General features: G+C 38.3%; 1 protein-coding gene across 2 annotated transcripts in view; it reads right to left on the bottom strand.

Moving 5' to 3' along the window:
• LOC126173680 (double-stranded RNA-binding protein Staufen homolog 2-like) overlaps nucleotides 1–17,398 on the bottom strand; it is a 253,555-nt gene that overhangs the window by 62,528 nt on the left and 173,629 nt on the right. For both annotated transcript variants that reach the window (XM_049920977.1, XM_049920976.1), the window contains exons 12-13: nucleotides 6,635–6,805; nucleotides 2,958–3,099 (exon numbers count right to left, since the gene is read on the bottom strand). In XM_049920977.1, coding sequence (XP_049776934.1) covers nucleotides 2,958–3,099; nucleotides 6,635–6,805 — 313 coding nt within the window. The remainder of the gene's footprint in view (nucleotides 1–2,957; nucleotides 3,100–6,634; nucleotides 6,806–17,398) is intronic.

The raw sequence follows: 17,398 nt of genomic DNA, 5'->3' as shown, positions 1-17,398 counted from the left end.
ATAGCTAACACTTGGTTCAAGAATCATAAAAGAAGATTGTATACACGGAAGAAGCCTGGAGATACTGTCACGTTTCAGATACATTATATAGTGGTAAGACAGAGATTTAGGAACAAGGTTTAAAACTGTAAGACATTTCCAGGGGCAGATGTGGACTCTGACCACAATCTATTAGTTATGAACGGTAGATTAAAACCGAAGAAACTGCAAAAAGGTGGGAATTTAAGGAGATGGGACCTGGATAAACTGACTAAACCAGAGGTTGTACAGAGTTTCAGGGAGAGCATAAGCGAACAATTGACAAGAATGGGGAAAGAAATACAGTAGAAGAAGAATGGGTAGCTTTGAGGGATGAAGTGGTGAAGGCAGCAGAGGATCAAGTAGGTAAAAAGACGAGGGCTAGTAGGAATCCTTGGGTAACAGAAGAAATATTGAATTTAACTGATGAAAGGAGAAAATATAAAAATGCAGTAAATGAAGCAGGCAAAAAGGAATACAAACGTCTCAAAAATGAGATCGACAGGAAGTGCAAAATGGCTAAGCAGGGATGGCTAGAGGACAAATGTAAGGATGTAGAGGCTTATCTCACTAGGGGTAAGATAGATACTGCCTACAGGAAAATTAAAGAGACCTTTGGATAAAAGAGAATCACTTGTATGAATATCAAGAGCTCAGATGGAAACCCAGTTCTAAGCAAAGAAGGGAAAGCAGAAAGGTGGAAGGAGTATATAGAGGGTCTATATAAGGGCAATGTTCTTGAGGACAATATTATGGAAATGGAAGAGGATGTAGATGAAGATGAAATGGGAGATAAGATACTGCGTGAAGAGTTTGACAGAGCACTGAAAGACCTGAGTCGCAACAAAGCTCCGGGAGTAGACAACATTCCATTAGAACTACTGACAGCCTTGGGAGAGCCAGTCCTGACAAAACTCTACCATCTGGTGAGCAAGATGTATGAGACAGGCGAAATACCCTCAGACTTCAAGAAGAATATAATAATTCCAATCCCAAAGAAAGCAGGTGTTGACAGATGTGAAAATTACTGAACTATCAGTTTAATAAGTCACGGCTGCAAAATACCCACACAAATTCTTTACAGACGAATGGAAAAACTAGTAGAAGCTGACCTCAGGGAAGATCAGTTTGGATTCCGTAGAAATGTTGGAACACATGAGGCAATACTGACCCTCGACTTATCTTAGAAGCTAGATTAAGGATAGGCAAACCTACATTCCTAGCATTTGTAGACTTAGAGAAAGCTTTTGACAATGTTGACTGGAATACTCTCTTTCAAATTCTGAAGGTGGCAGGGGTAAAATACTGGGAGCGAAAAGCTATTTACAATTTGTACAGAAACCAGATGGCAATTATAAGAGTTGAGTGGTATGAAAGGGAAGCAGTGGTTGGGAAGGGAGTGAGACAGGGTTGTAGCCTATCCCCGATGTTATTCAATCTGTATATTGAGCAAGCAGTAAAGGAAACAAAAGAAAAATTCGGAGTAGGTATTAAAATCCATGGAGAAGGAATAAAAAATTTGAGGTTCGCCAATGACATTGTAATTCTGTCAGAGACAGCAAAGGACTTGGAAGAGCAATTGAATGGAGTGGACAGTGTCTTGAAAGCAGGATATAAGATGAACATCAATAAAAGCAAAACGAGGATAATGGAATGTAGTCGAATTAAGTCGGGTGATGCTGAGGGAATTAGATTAGGAAATGAGACACTTAAAGTAGTAAAGGAGTTTTGCTATTTGGGGAGCAAAATAACTGATGATGGTCGAAGTAGAGAGGATATAAAATGTAGACTGGCAATGGCAAGGAAAACATTTCTGAAGAAGAGAAATTTGTTAACACCGAGTATAGATTTAAGTGTCAGGAAGTCGTTTCTGAAAATATTTGTATGGAGTGTAGCCATGTATGGAAGTGAAACATGGACGATAAATAGTTTGGACAAGAAAAGAATAGAAGCTTTCGAAATGTGGTGCTACAGAAGAATGCTGAAGATTAGATGGGTAGTTCACATAACTAATGAGGAAGTATTGAATAGGATTGGGGAGAAGAGAAATTTGTGGCACAACTTGACTAGAAGAAGGGATCAGTTGGTAGGACATGTTCTGAGGCATCAAGGGATCACCAGTTTAGTATTGGAGGGCAGCGTGGAGAGTAAAAATCGTAGAGGGAGACCACAAGATGAATACACTAAGCAGATTCAGAAGGATGTAGGTTGCAGTAGGTACTGGGAGATGAAGAAGCTTGCACAGGATAGAGTAGCATGGAGAGCTGCATCAAACCAGTGTCAGGACTGAAGACCACAACAACAACAACATCCCTTTCTCTAAACCTCTCCATTCCTTTTCCTTCACCCTTCTTCCTTCCCCTTCAACTCTTGTGCCAGAAGAAGGGACCACTGGCTCCGAAAGCTTGTACAAGTTAAAACGTTTTGAGTGCGTTTTCCCCTGTCACTGCTTGGAGAGTAGAGTTTCTATCTATCCACTTACATCATATTATCAATAAGTGATTATTTTTGTTGTTATAAACATTTTTGAATACTTTCATGACATTCTATTGCTAAGACAATACTGGTCATAATATCAGTTCTTTGCCATTTTATTTTAAATGTTATTTGAATAGTTGTGTACTGGACACTCCATGCATTTCCCTTTGTATAACAAACTATTATTTACAAATATTATACTCTGACAACTGTATTATGACCTATATGTTACACTTACTATTAAGAAAAATGCTGAATATTGTGTATAACTTACTACAATTTTCAAATATACTTTTTGAATGAAAATTGTCTTTGGATTTTCTGCGAGAGACAAGAAACACTCAACTGCTGTACTTCTTAAGTTGAAATAACTAGTTTTGTTGTATAATAACAGGTAAATAGCTGCAAGATGTAATTGACATCCACATATATATTTAATTATAGACAGAAAGAAGTCTAACCAGATACTTTTGTTGGCGTATTCTGATTATAACCATTTGTTGTATTGTTGTCAGACATGAGTAGCAATCCAGGCACCAGTTGACGCCCACTGCTACCACCTGCTGGCATTTCTGGAGTCTTTTCTTCATCTAAAAATGTGACCTAGAAGAAAAAAGAGGGAGTGCTGATACTAAAAATTCATTAACTATACAGCACAATTTAAAAGCAAATAATAAACATCTAAAACATCTTGAATTAAAACAGTCTTACAAAGTTAATGTGTGATACAAGCTGTTCTGTATTATTCTTAACAAGAGGGTGGGGAAGTGAAGCAGCAGTGAAAAGGCAATCAACCAACTCTTCGAGCAGTGCCACTGCAAGCACAGTCTGAGGGTAGGATGGGGGGCATTTAGTGCTCAATAACATATTTAGGTCCGGTGTAAGAACATAAAGTGGAGCATGACCTCAATATGGTTACTGGCATTTTAGTCGCAAATGTGTTGTTAGAGACATTTAAAATTAGTGCACAAAGGTCACAGACACAAGTGTAATATCTGACGGAATGAAAACTTTCATTTGTTAAAAGCAAAAATTACTTATATGCCTATGTAACAAATACAACTGATCTGCACTTATTAACAGCTGTTATATGAGGGACATATCACATACTAGCTTTCAATATTGGATATGGATAGGAGGCAACATCCAGCTGTTCGTGAGGCCATTAGAGAGCAATTATTTCTTCTTATGTAATACCTCACTTTCTACTGGAAACCTCAGAATCGAATATAATGAAGTTATGAGAACAGATAACTAGCCATCAAGTCTGACGGCCAATTTTGAAGGATTCTGTCTGAAAGTTTGGCAGCTTGTTTTCTTTTTCTCTACATCACTGTGTTCCAGATGTTAAATATAAAGTGCAGGAAAATGAAACAGAGTTGATTCATTTTTTAATGATGTTGTGATTATCAAGGAGGGATATGTGAACAAATAACTGCTGTATAGCTGTAAAATCTTCATGGTGATGTAAAAAGAAGATCAAGAAGTTGTAAAAAGAAGATCGAGAATGTTTTAGGAAAGAGATGCTTATGCCTCTTAAAGATTATAAGCAGTATGTTAACTGTAGCTACGAGTAATCTGACGTTTTCACAAACTCCAAGAAAATTATTTTGAATTCCATTAGAGAACATGAAACTTTTTTAAAAGATCTAGTGATTTTGTTTAATTCAGTTATCCTTTTTATTACCATCAATGCTGATACGTTTCTTTTCAGATTGTACAGTTAATGGAAGGCTACATTCATTTTCTTGGTCTATAAAATAAAAATAACTGCTAGCTACATCACTATTTTCACTCAATTCACAACATTTTTCATGTTGTTATGGCATGTTAAATATATCACCTTGTTTGGATGATTGTAACATTTTCCATGAATTTGAGACTGACTTCTATTAAACATGAAATACTTAACATGTGATAAAAATTTATGTCATAAATATCTATAGGAAATTTCCATAGACAATTTTCCTTGATTTTACAAGTTTGCAATGATTACTCTTATTGTAGTATTTATACATGTGTGACAAGTTATTCTTACCTATTTCCCATCCTTTTCTATGGAGCTGGGATCTAGACTTTGAAGAAGACAGGAAAATGTCTTCAGGCATTTGAGATATGACTGTACTGAAGAACTGCTAAGTGTGCCATGGACAGATAAAATTCCTGACAATGACATTCTCCACAAAAAGAAGACAGACAAACTAAAATGTAAAAAACTACTGTATCTCAGCCATGCAATGAGGAACCGAAACAGATATAAACTGCTGCAGATCGTTCTTCAAGGAAAGGTGCCAGATAAAAAAGGACAAAGAAGATGAAAAATATCGTGGCTTTGGAAGCTTAAGGACATGGACTTCACACACAAGTGAGAAACTTTCTTGTAAAAGTTAAAGTGATACAGCTTATGATGGTCTCCAACATTCAGAACGAACAAGGAGGAGGAGGAGGAGGAAGTGATGCTCAAACAATTATTATATGAAATTAATGATTTGATGAGATGAAAGGTAGGAAATATCCACTGCAAACACAGAGGTCATGCAACACAATTTGATGCGAGTACTAATTCATATGAAAAATGTTATTTGATTTAGGCTTTAATGATTCAGTATGCACTATCATGTTTTTGTACATAGTGCTCCATATTTAAAATTTCTTTAGAATACTACTTGCAAGATGAATGCATACAATGTTGAATTCCATTAATTTTTTCTCACTAGTGCTATATACTTAATGAAGTACTCTGGCAAGGAGTACCTCTCTGAGACATGACATCATCTGCCCTGTAACATGTTTATCTATTTTTTTTTTCCTTTCCCCTCCATATTATCTGCTAGCCATGTGTAGACCTCTACCTAATCATTGCTGTGTTAATGGAAGTTAGCTCACCCAAGAATTTCTATGTAACTAACTATACAAGATAATGTGGCTGGAATCACAAAATGTTATCTAGAACAAACCACACAAAAATGCACCAGCATGAAGCTTTGAAACTGTAAATTCATTTCTCTTCCTCTCGTCATCTGAAGGAGTGGAGATGTTCTGAACACTGTAGGGAACAATGTTAATAGGAGGAATTCTAGATTAATAAATTCAGTCAACAGCTGTGCACTGAACATTACGATAACATTTAATGTTTGATTTAGCTCATCATCAATCCTCTACAAAATATTTTGAACCTCAGCAACAGTCCATCCATTATCTTCAAAACTTATATCAGCAGGTAGCAAGGCACTTGCTGAAAAATTGGATGTAGCACAACATGTAAAAATTGGGTATTCAGTTGAGGATTATTTACAAAGCAGGATGGCCCACTAAGATATAATTGTCTCCAAAACGTTTACACTTCTTACACATGCAACTGATTTCCAGTACATCTCTCCAAAAATTTTGTAATGAAACCTCTCGGTTTATTGTGTTTCACTGTACACGGTGACCAGCCAGTCTGAGTATATTTTAGGGAAATTGGTTAAAAATTTTGTTTCAAAGGTACCAATTGTATCCTTAACTTTCTCAAAGTGAGTTCTCACAAATGCATACATGCCTGGTTTACAACTTTAGGTGTCAGTATCATGCAACTCCTCCTGTTGTTGCTGAAAATTTTACCATCATACCACTCTTTCCTCCTTTGCTAACAAAACTAGATAGATGCCCAACCCACACGATGATTAGGGAATGTGGGAGACGAGCCACATGTGTGGTTGCTGGAGTGTTGTGGTTTTTTTTTTAGAATGGTGCTAGAATGGTGCAACTCTACACCTCTGACAAGAACGTGGTTCAAATGGCTCTGAGCACTATGGGACTCAACATCTTAGGTCATAAGTCCCCTAGAACTTAGAACTACTTAAACCTAACTAACCTAAGGACATCACACACACCCATGCCCGAGGCAGGATTCGAACCTGCGACCGTAGCAGACAAGAACGTGGGCCTACACTTAAACTAGCATAGCAGCAGTATGAATCTTTGAAACATTCTCAACTATTAGTGACTAACTTACATTTCAGAGCAATTGCAGCTATGACTATTCATTATGAGCTACACATTATTCTATTTGCATTTTATGCATAATGGATACTACTAAGTACTACACACCAGAGTTATCATTTAGTCCTATTAACTAATCAAAAGCTATCCATACCTTACGATTTTTATCACTTTCTTGAGCTTCACCAGTTTTGATAGACGGCTTAGCAGGTTGTGCAACAGGTCTTGAATAGCCAAGCAACTGTAGTAAGCCTTCAGCTGCTGCACGCTTAGCCAACTTTTTGTTGGAACCTGTTCCTTGATATGTATGTTGACCCAGAGTCACCTGACAATGGAACCACAAATTAAAATTCTGAACAATGTTCTTCAATTACACATAAATTATTTCATTAATTTTTGTCTCGCAATAATATGTCAAATAAACAAACACTGAAACCAATCCTAAAACAATAATATATCAATACACAGGAGCAACATCTCCATAGTGGGTAAGTGATTCAGAAAGTCAATGGGGACTACAGCATTTTCTCTAAAGATGTGGAACAGTAAGAAACAAGGAGTAGTACCCTAGAGAGATGACACTACTAATAAACATTTCAATTTTTATCAGCTACCTCTTTGCTTTTATTGAAACAACATTACAGAACAGTTTATTATTGGGTTCTTGGTATGTTACGTCAGTGTTATTTAAAATTTACCCAGAGTCCATATTATAAAATTCTGGTTTTAAACAACTTCATTATCTTTAAGCTCTGCCAGGGAGACATCAACTTGTCACAGGCACTTTCACTGCAGGTGGGAACACTTGTGTGCTCCGAAAAAGCTGGGGACTAAGGCAGCAATAGCACAGCTACTGGCAATGTCACCCTGAACATAATGACCGTAACAGAGGAGCCAGATGGAGTGTGTTCTACAACACAGGAAAGTGGCGGCTCCATAGACATGGTTCTCAACACTTAAAGGGGAGCTAATCCTGAACTGAAAATGTAGTCCTCCAGGTTTATTGTTGTGGGATAGAGCTACCTTATGAACAGCTTACCTTCGTAAATACTTTGACAAACAACACCAGACTGCCCTTACGAAGATGAATGAGTAGGAATATCAGCATAACATGTTAAATCTACAAAAGGGAATATGTGTATATTGTTGCAAATGGTGGCTATGAACAGTGTTACTCAACAGAGCTGACATATGGAATGGGACCTGTCGTACTACAGGAAATTATGTAGAAAGGAAGAGAAGAGATATCTAAACAGAAATTCTCTCTGTAATCCTCAGGAAAAAGAGGAGAGACAGTGAGAGCATTGGATGAGGTTTATAGTGTCCTAATTTAATTTTTCTGAACATACACAGCTCATAATTAAAATTGAAACACTGAGAAGGATAGCAGATAACAGAATTTACTTACTGTGGTTATACAGTACTGTGGGAAGAATACTTTTTCAAACTTTTAGACGACTTGTCGATAAACAAGATGCGAAATAAAGTGCACAGTGTTGGAACCTCTAGCAGAGGCACAAGCTTTATAGCAGCTGGGTACATATTTTTGACCACAGCGTGACATGCTGGCACGCGCAACAGTAGGTCACGCTCTTAACAAAGTAGTTCCGATCAGTGCTGACAACAGATTTCATGTTGTCCTATGAAATAAAATATCACAAAACCTTCAAAGACAGTGCACAGCCACCAGCATTAACATATCAGAAATGTAACAGCTGCTGTCAAAATTACCATCTATGCAAACCAGTGGATGGTAAAATTACCAGCTATGCAAACCAGTGATGATGGCGTTGTGTACCCATGGCCTCATGTACCATCATGTCAGGTACTGGGCAATGTTTGTTCTCAACGGGGCTTTCACATAAACATCATCAATGAAGATGCTGTACACAGAATTGGGATTCAGCGCAAGAGATGATACATTGCACATTCATGTCCAGGTTATCATCAGTTGCACCACTGTTAGCACACCTCCCTCTGCTCCCCCATTAAGGGAAGGCGCAACAATAGTTGTCGAGATGACAGTTCATTATGCTATAGGCGTGTTGCAGTGTTGATAAGAATACTTTCGTGCTGCACACAAGCCAGTTTCCTGACATAAGGTACACGACATGGTTATACAAACCTGCACGAGCAAGAGTATAATGAGTTTGTCCTCTCTGTTACAAATCGGTGGGGCCACTGAGATCATGCACGACTTTGAATACGGCCATACTGCTCACTGACTCTACTTTGTACGATAAATGTGAGGTCCTAACTGACACGAGCAGCAATACTGAATAATGATAAACCAGTCTTGACAGGCTACAATCCTGCTATTGTCGAATTCTGACATGTGCTCACAGACATTTCTCCTCCTGACGTGAGACATGACACTACGATCTTACAAACAAACAAGTAATTTTCAAATATGTTTTCTGAATGAGAAACTCACTGCATAATCTTTCCTTATATACATAGTATGGATGGTGTTACTCCTACCTACTTTGTGTGGTTGCACTGAAATGCTAATCATACACACATCTCAGCATGCAGTACACTTCATGCCAATTTGACATCTGTAGCATGCTGTCCACACGGAGTTGCAGTTCTAGTGGCTACTACCGCATGCGCTGCATGAGAAGACTCGGGTAAAGTCGTGCTAAATTTTTTTCATGATCAACTGCGGGAGATTTGTGATAAAATACCTAGATATGAACTCATAATAGTCCTTGGTGACTACAACGCCAAACTGGGCAAGAAAGAGGCTTTCAGAAGTATATTTGGTACGGGAGGTCTGAAACTAGTAATAGTGGTCTGAGACATGACCAGTTTGCTGCCATGAACAGTTTAAAGACAGCAAGTACCTGTTTGCCAAGAGAAATATCTACAAAGGGACCGGTAAAATATCAGTAATGAATTACAAGATTTAACCATGCAATATACAAGGAAAAGAGGATAGAGGCTGCTCTGATATGTAGGAGGGGAAAAAAAAAAGAGAAGCCACAAGGGGGGAGGGGGGAGATGGGGGAGGGGGGGGGGGGGAGATATGGAAGCATGTAACCACAGGAATGAAAGCAGAATTTATAAGAAAATGTAAAGAAAGAATTGAGGAATATAGATCTAAAACAACACTGTGTAGGGATAAAGAGGAAAAACTGCTAACAGATAAGATGCCCTACATAGATGAAGAGAGTATTTCAATTCAAGTTTGTAAATCAATGCAACCAGAAGTGAGCAACTATCCTATCATACTGCAGAATAACGATAAAACTGGCCGTATTCGTGGAAGGCTATAGACTTTCTAAAACGTTACAAAGCATGACGAACTGATGAAATAACTGTGGACTTGCTTAAAAAGGGGGACTTATAGAACTTATTATGCTTATATGGAATCAAGAAAGAACCTTAGAACTCTAGGTGTGATTCAACTTATGCAACATAAGCAAAGGTACAAAAGCTGCTGTTCTAATTACTGAGTTATTACCCTATTGACTGCAGCCTACAAAACTTTTTTCTAATATTATCCTCAACTGGCTAGCTTCATATTCAAAGAGATTTTAGGTGAATACTGATGTAGCTTTCAGTCAACAAGCAGACACATGTAAATGCATATGAATATAATAATGAGCTTCGTAATCTCTACGTAGACTTCAAACAGTCCTTTGTTAGGCCTAAGGGAATGAAATGCTGGGTCTATTGTCTAAGTATGTCTCATACATTCAAGCAACGCTAGCTGGCTCCAAGGCTGCCATGCAAGTGGATGGATTATTTGATTTAGCATCAGTAAGGGAGTAATGTAATGGGAAGCCCTTCCTAAGCGCTTTTCACAATTACTCTGGAAGCAGTTATTCAGAAATTCAAAATATGTGGTTAAATATGGACATGCATATGCCACAGATATAGCAACTAATAGCAGAAGAGGTAGTTCACTAGGAACAACAGTGAGTGAGCTGAAGGAAGTAACGCAGCATAGAAGCATTGCTGTCAATATAGATCAAATGAATGACACCATGAACAAAAATAACAACTAGAGTAAATTATCAGCAGCAGGATCAACTTTCAACATGTGTAGAGCTTTTAATATCCAGAAATCAATATTAATATGGAAAATTCCATGTAAGTAGTTACTGTCTCCAGGATATTAAAACAAGACAAGTACACAGACCAGCAGCAACCTACAGATGTGAAACCTATTGTGTTTCCCATAAGACATTTCTTCAACAAAATATCTTTACAAAGATCTCTACATATAGGTTTAGTTTCATTCATTACTGCAGCAAGTACGGAATGTTTGTGGTAAAATGCTGCACTTCTCCTGCACTTGCACCAAGTGTCAAGAGTCATTTGGGTAAATAAAATGCTGAGGATCCTACAAGCTTTCTTCATGTTTTCTAAATTCCAAACATTTCTTCTCATGGCCAAACCATAAAAATTCTGTAATCTATCTATCTCAACATCCTTCAAGTGACCTTTACCACTTATCACCTTCCAGTACTATTTTGACTTTTCTTTTAATAATCTTCTCAAGCTGGGCTCCACTCTCTTCTGCACATGCACAGTGAATTCTAATTTGGAAATTGTGACACTAGGACCATAGGGTTCTTCTGCTCACATCTGGTCATAAGCCCTAAATTCTGTTTGTATTAACACCTCTCTTTGACAATGAATGATTGAAAATACTGGGAACACCTGTTACTGCCATCTCATCATTTGCACCAACATAATTCTTCTGGTAGTTGTGTATATCCCCTTCCTCAGTTTTAATGCCACAAGTGATACAGTATTTGCTTTGAGCCTCTACAATTACCTTCCCAGAATCAAATGATGTAGCCATCACAACACCATCTAGTGAAATGTGGTCACGTTCCTGCCCGCCGCCATCAAAACATGCACAAATATCACTACATAAACTTCCCTCGAGTGCTTCTTCAGCTGCTTTCTTCATTGGTAGGTTACAGACTTCAGCAACAGCAGTTCCAATAATTTCACTATACTTCATAAATTTTGCAGGTGGATTTTTAATGTCAAGTATTGCACAAAAGAGTTTGTCTGTCTCCATACCTTTATCGATTCAGTATTAGTTTCAACACAATCCCTTTGCAAAGACATTGATTCTCTCCCAAAGATATGACACCATCACATTTTCTGCGCACATTATTTTCGGAACTAAAATCACTGATCATGCTGAAGTTCACCACAATATTTCCAACTGAGTGTTCATCTCCACAAGCTGACTATGACGAAATGTCTTGAGGATACTGGAGTTTTTTTTCTTGAGGTACTGCTTTTCTTTACATCTGGCATTCTCGGTTCCTTTGATACACTGACTTCACTTACCTTTCAATTATTTCCTCTGCATTTTTCTTTAGGCAAGAACTTTTTGATTCACAGGATTTTTATAAAAATGTGCAAAACCAGAAAAAATATAAATCATCACTTACTTCACTCACAATAAATTTCAGTTAGTGCTAATAACAGAGTTAGAAAACAATAACAAATGTGATCGGAACAAAAGATGTTGATAGCAGTTATAGGGTAGGAAATCTTGACATGTAGCAAATGGCTTACAAGGAATATCAAAATCAATGCAATTTTCTCTGCATAGTGCAAAACAGAAGGTGTGGCATTTATATGGCAGATCGCACAGAGCATCAGAAAAACAACCATAACTCAGGAACAAATAGAGGTATTTATACAAAACAAAAGCTGTGTTCAGCAGGAAATAGTGGGCTTTTCAAATATGCAAAAATTTAAAAATCTATTTTCTGAGCCTATTTGCCTTCCATCCCTCCTTAAAAATGTCGGGAACATTCCTTGTTACTGCATTTCCTATTTATTTTATTTTATATTCTTCAGATCATATCTCTTCTTGTTCACTCACTATTTTATTGCTAATATTCCTTCTTCCAATTTGACCCTTTCCCATTCAGATCTAGAATGCCTCTTCATATTATTAAATCCCTCTTCACTTCACTCCATAATCTTCTCATTGCTCCGAAACTTTTTTCCACATCATCACAGTCACAGCCAACTTTACACCAGCTGGAGTCATGGAAGTGGCAATGCTGTGAAGAGGCCTACTACTGATGCAGTAGAGTGTTCGGAAGGGAAATACAAATTCTAAACAGAGTGATTTCGAGTGTTGTGAGATGTGTAGCATCTTCCCTGGAGGATCAAAGGCCATGGATCTTTCTTTAAAATGCAAGTTTTTTACTGATTTGGCATTACAGAAGCAATCTTTAAAGATAACATGACAGGGTGAAGTAATATAATAAATTGCGTAGACTTAACAAGTTAGTAAAACATGATGTGTTGTTTATAGTAAACTTGAATCATTTATTAATTAAATAACTTTTCTTCAGATGGTAGATAAATAGTGTGTCTCAGGATATGCAAGCAGAAATGGTTACAGTGGCAATAAGAACTACACCATGGTACCGTGGTTCTCAACATGTAGATATGCACTGAGCAATTCTGAGGAAAAGCTGCATAATTTCAAATAGATCCATTGTCTGTAAGAAGGAATTTAAAGAAGAGTGACTTTTAAAGACTTGCAAGGAAATGAGCATAGGTATTCAGAAGCTTGACCAAAATAACATGAAGGTGATTTTCGAAGAATGTTCCCCAATCTGACGCATTAGCTAAGTTATTTAACTAACTCTGAATCTGGGAAAGCTCCAACTGTAAGATGACCGAGGCAAGAAAAGATCTTGGTAAGAGAAATGAAGAGGGGCTTGCAGAAAATGTGATTAAAAATTTTACTTGTACAAAATTTAGGTAGGACTGTACGAAGCGACAAGAGGTACCTCAATTAGAGTGCATGCTACTATAAAAGATTGTTAACATTAATTGAGTTTCTAAAAGTTATCAGTGCAAACAATTTGGAAAATTCAAACTATTGTAAAGATTAACAGTTGTAAACTTATTGCTTCCTTACACATTTCAGTTGAAACCAATTGAAATAAACCAATATCCAAGAAATCTTATGTTATTCTCATACATCTGATTCTAATTTTTATCAGTTGGTTTTTCTGATTAAGAAACTTTGGTGATAAATCAGAATAAAGTAAAGTATATATCAATATCACATTGTAAAACCTTATGCTACCACAAAACTTTTAATGCAGTAACTTAATGGAGATTTCTGTTCGAATTCCACATTTTTCCCTGCGCTCTTTAATCTTCCCTTTGAGTAACTGCTGATGGATATAGACACCAGAAACAAATCTATCCAAACAGTTCAGCAGGAGTGTGTTGTTTCCCAAACCAGACATCTCACTACATCTTAGTGAGGAAATTGATAATTAAATTTCTTTCTATTAAGGTGCTGTATAATATTACAAACCACTTGATGCATACTACATTTTTAAAAAAAGAGCAAAAACTGCCATTATCTTTTACATTTCTAGCCACGGTAAAATTGTTTTCCAATGTGTTACACATGTGCATAGCACACATGACATTTGTGCAATGCATTATTTTTGTATATTGTAATTTTTACCTTTTTAAGAAAAATTCATATCTGCATCTATATCTACATAGATGGTCTGCAAGCCACTGTAAGGTGTGTGGTGGAGGGTACTCTGTTCCACTACTTGCCATTTCCTCTCCTGTTCCACTTGCAAGCAGAGCAAGGGAAAAACGACTGTGTGCGCCTCCGTATGTGCCCTAATTTCTCGTATATTATCTTTGTGCTCCTTACGTGTGATGTATGCTGGCGGCAGTAGAATCTTTTGGTGGTCAGCTTCAAATGTTGGTTTTCTAAATTTTCTTAACAGCGTTTCCTGAAAAGAACGCCGCCTTCCTTCCAGGGATTTGCATTTGAGTTCTTGAAGCACCTTGTAACACTCAAGTTTTATTCAAACCAACCAGTAACAAATCTAGCGGGGCTCCTTTAAATTGCTTCAATGTCTTCCTTCAATCCAACCTGGTATGGATCCCAAACACTTGAGCAGTACTCAAGAATAGATCGCACCAGCATCCTACACACAGTCTACTTTACGGGTGAACCACTCTTTTCTAAAATTCTCCCAATAAACCGAAGTCGACCATTTGTCTTCCATATTATAGTTTCCACATGCTCGTTCCACCTCATATCGCTTTGCAACATTTTGCCCAGATATTTAAATGACTTGATTGTGTCAAGCTGCACTCTGATAATACTGTATCCAAACATTACAGGTTTGCTGTTCCTCCTCATCCACATTAATTTCCATTGTTCCATTTTGTCTTGTATCCTCCTAAAGTCACTTAACTTCAATGCCTTACTGTACACCACAGCATATCAGCAAACAACAGCAGACTGCTGTCCACCCTGTCTGTCAAATCATTTATGCATACAGAGGACAACAGTGGACCTATCACACTTCCCTGGGGTACTCCTGACTATACCCTCGTCTCTGATGAATACTCGCCATCTAGGGTAACATACTGGGTTCTATTATTTAATAAGTCTTCGAGCCACTCACATATCTGTGAACTTATTCCATAGGCTTGTACCTTTGTTAACAGCCTGCACTGGAGCAAATCTAGAAATACGGAATTGGCCTGTTGTACTTCCTCCACAGTTCTCAGTACATCATGTGAGAAAAGGACAAGATGAGTTTCGCACGAGAGCTGCTTTCTAAAACTGTGCCGATTCATGGATGTAAGCTGCTTAGCCTTAAGAAAGTTTACTGTATTTGAACTGAGAATGTGTTCAAGGATTCTGCAGCAAACAGAATTTAGGGATATTGGCCTGCAATTTCGCGGGTCCATTCTTTTACCTTTTTTAAATACTGGAGTCACCTGCACTTTTTTCCAGTTGCTTGGGACTTTGTGCTGGGTGAAAATTCACAATAAATGCAAGCTAGGTAAGGGACCAATGCTGTAGAGTACTCTTTGTAAAATCAAACTGGGATTCCATCCAGATCTGGTGATTTATTTTGTTTTCAAATCTTTAAGTTGCTTCTCTATGCCAGGCATACTTATTTCTATGTCATCCTTACGGGAGTTTGTTCGATGGTCAAATGACAGTATGTTTGTACGGTTCTCCTGCTTGAATGATTTCTTGGACGTGAAATTTGAAACTTCGGCATTCATTTTGCTGCCTTCAATCGCTTCACTGGTAAACAAGGGACTGAATGAAAGCGATTTTGCATATGACCATAATTTTCTTGGGTTCTCTGCCAGATCTTTTGCTATGGTGTGACAGTGGTAGTTGTTACATGCTTCACATATAGATCTTTCCACAGATGCACGAATCTCTACTAACTTCAATTGTTTTCGTTTGTGCATCCCCTTTTGAACATACAGTGCAACAGCCTCTGCTTCCTAGGTATCTTACGAATTTTGTTATTAAACCCATGGCGCGTCTTTTCCATCCACTATCCACTTACTAGGTACGTAACTCTTCAGATCACCATTTACAGTCTGCTTAAATTTTGCTTATAATTCTTCTACATCCATCTTACTGGTACTGAGTGAAGCCAATTCACTGTCTAAGAAAAATGTTAATAATTGCTTATCTGCTCTATCTACCAGAAACATTCTCCTAGCCTTTTTGACTGATTTATTAACTTTCAAAATCATAGTTGCTACAACGTCATCATGACTGCTAATCCCCATTGCTATACTGATATTGTCGATAAGGTCTAGCAAATTTGTCACTACAAGGTCTAAGATATTTCCACTGCATGTGGGCTGCTAAGCCAGCTGCTCTAGACAGTTTTCAGGAAACATGTTTAAAAGTATTTCACATAACTGTCTGCCTGTAACCCCCCCCCCCCCCCCCAACGAATCCATAGACATCCCAGTCTGTACTCGGCAGGTTAAAGTCGCCTCCAACAAGTATTGCATGACATGAGTATTTACCGCTACTGACCATAGACTTTCTTTGAATGATGCTATAACTGCCACAGCGGAATCGGGTGACCAGTAAAAACATCTAACAATTAACTTAGTTTCACCTACATCTGTTGTACGTGACCAGATGACTTCACTGTCACTCAACTTCAACCTCAATAGAAACAATAGTTTTGTCAACTGCAATGAAAACTCCCACTCCTATGGCCCCTACTCTGTCTGTTTGATATACATTCCACGACTTGCTAAATGTCTCAGAGCATTCCACTTCAAATTTCAGCCAGTTCTCAGTCCCAAGAATAATCTGAGTGTGAGAACTTTCCTGGAGGGCAGTAAATTCAGGAACTTTATAACAAATACTTCAACAGTTTATGGATAAAATTGCAACAGTCAAACTGTCTTTATTCGGAATGCCATTTGACTTCCCTCACTGTGAATCGACTGGCGAGTGTTCATCAGAGCACATCAAACTACCGTCTAGCCTACTTCACAAGCACTCTGCTACTCGAGTAGCTGCTTCCTTTGTATAGTGCACCCCTGACCTATCAAGGGGAATCTTATAAATCCCCACACAATAATGCAGGCCTAGAAATCTACAGCCAAGACCGTCACAGAGTCAACAAAGCCTTTGGTTGAGACCCTCCACTCAGCTCCAAACCAAAGTACCCCAGTCAACTCTGGGAATGATGCCGCAAATTGTGAGCTCTGCTTGCACCTCGCATGCGAGACCAACAGTCTTCACCATCTCTGTCAGCCAACTGCACCCTGCATGCTCGAAAGCCACCAGTCAGCCTCCATATCTTAGATGAATCCTCTAGCAGATATATGGAAGGCACATAGGCTTTCTTTCCAGTCCTGAACGCTATCTGCCTAAGAGGCTCCAACTTCAGAGCTCCCAATAACCAGTAACCCCCCCTCCCGAGCTTGCTCAGACCCTGGTGACAGAGCGGCCATCTATACACTAAGAGGGCGAATAGGCAAGGCCAGGCAGCCCGTCTCCACATTGTCCCTGCGTCTCAAGTGACGTGAATGCATTACCACCCAACACTCACCCTGCTGAGAGGGCAGATCCACCAGGCCATGTGCATTAGGA

The sequence above is a fragment of the Schistocerca cancellata genome, chromosome 1 (assembly GCF_023864275.1).
Source record: "Schistocerca cancellata isolate TAMUIC-IGC-003103 chromosome 1, iqSchCanc2.1, whole genome shotgun sequence".
NCBI classification, from domain to species: domain Eukaryota; kingdom Metazoa; phylum Arthropoda; class Insecta; order Orthoptera; family Acrididae; genus Schistocerca; species Schistocerca cancellata.
Note: the sequence above shows the minus strand (reverse complement) of the source record. Positions and strands in the feature narration are given on the sequence as shown.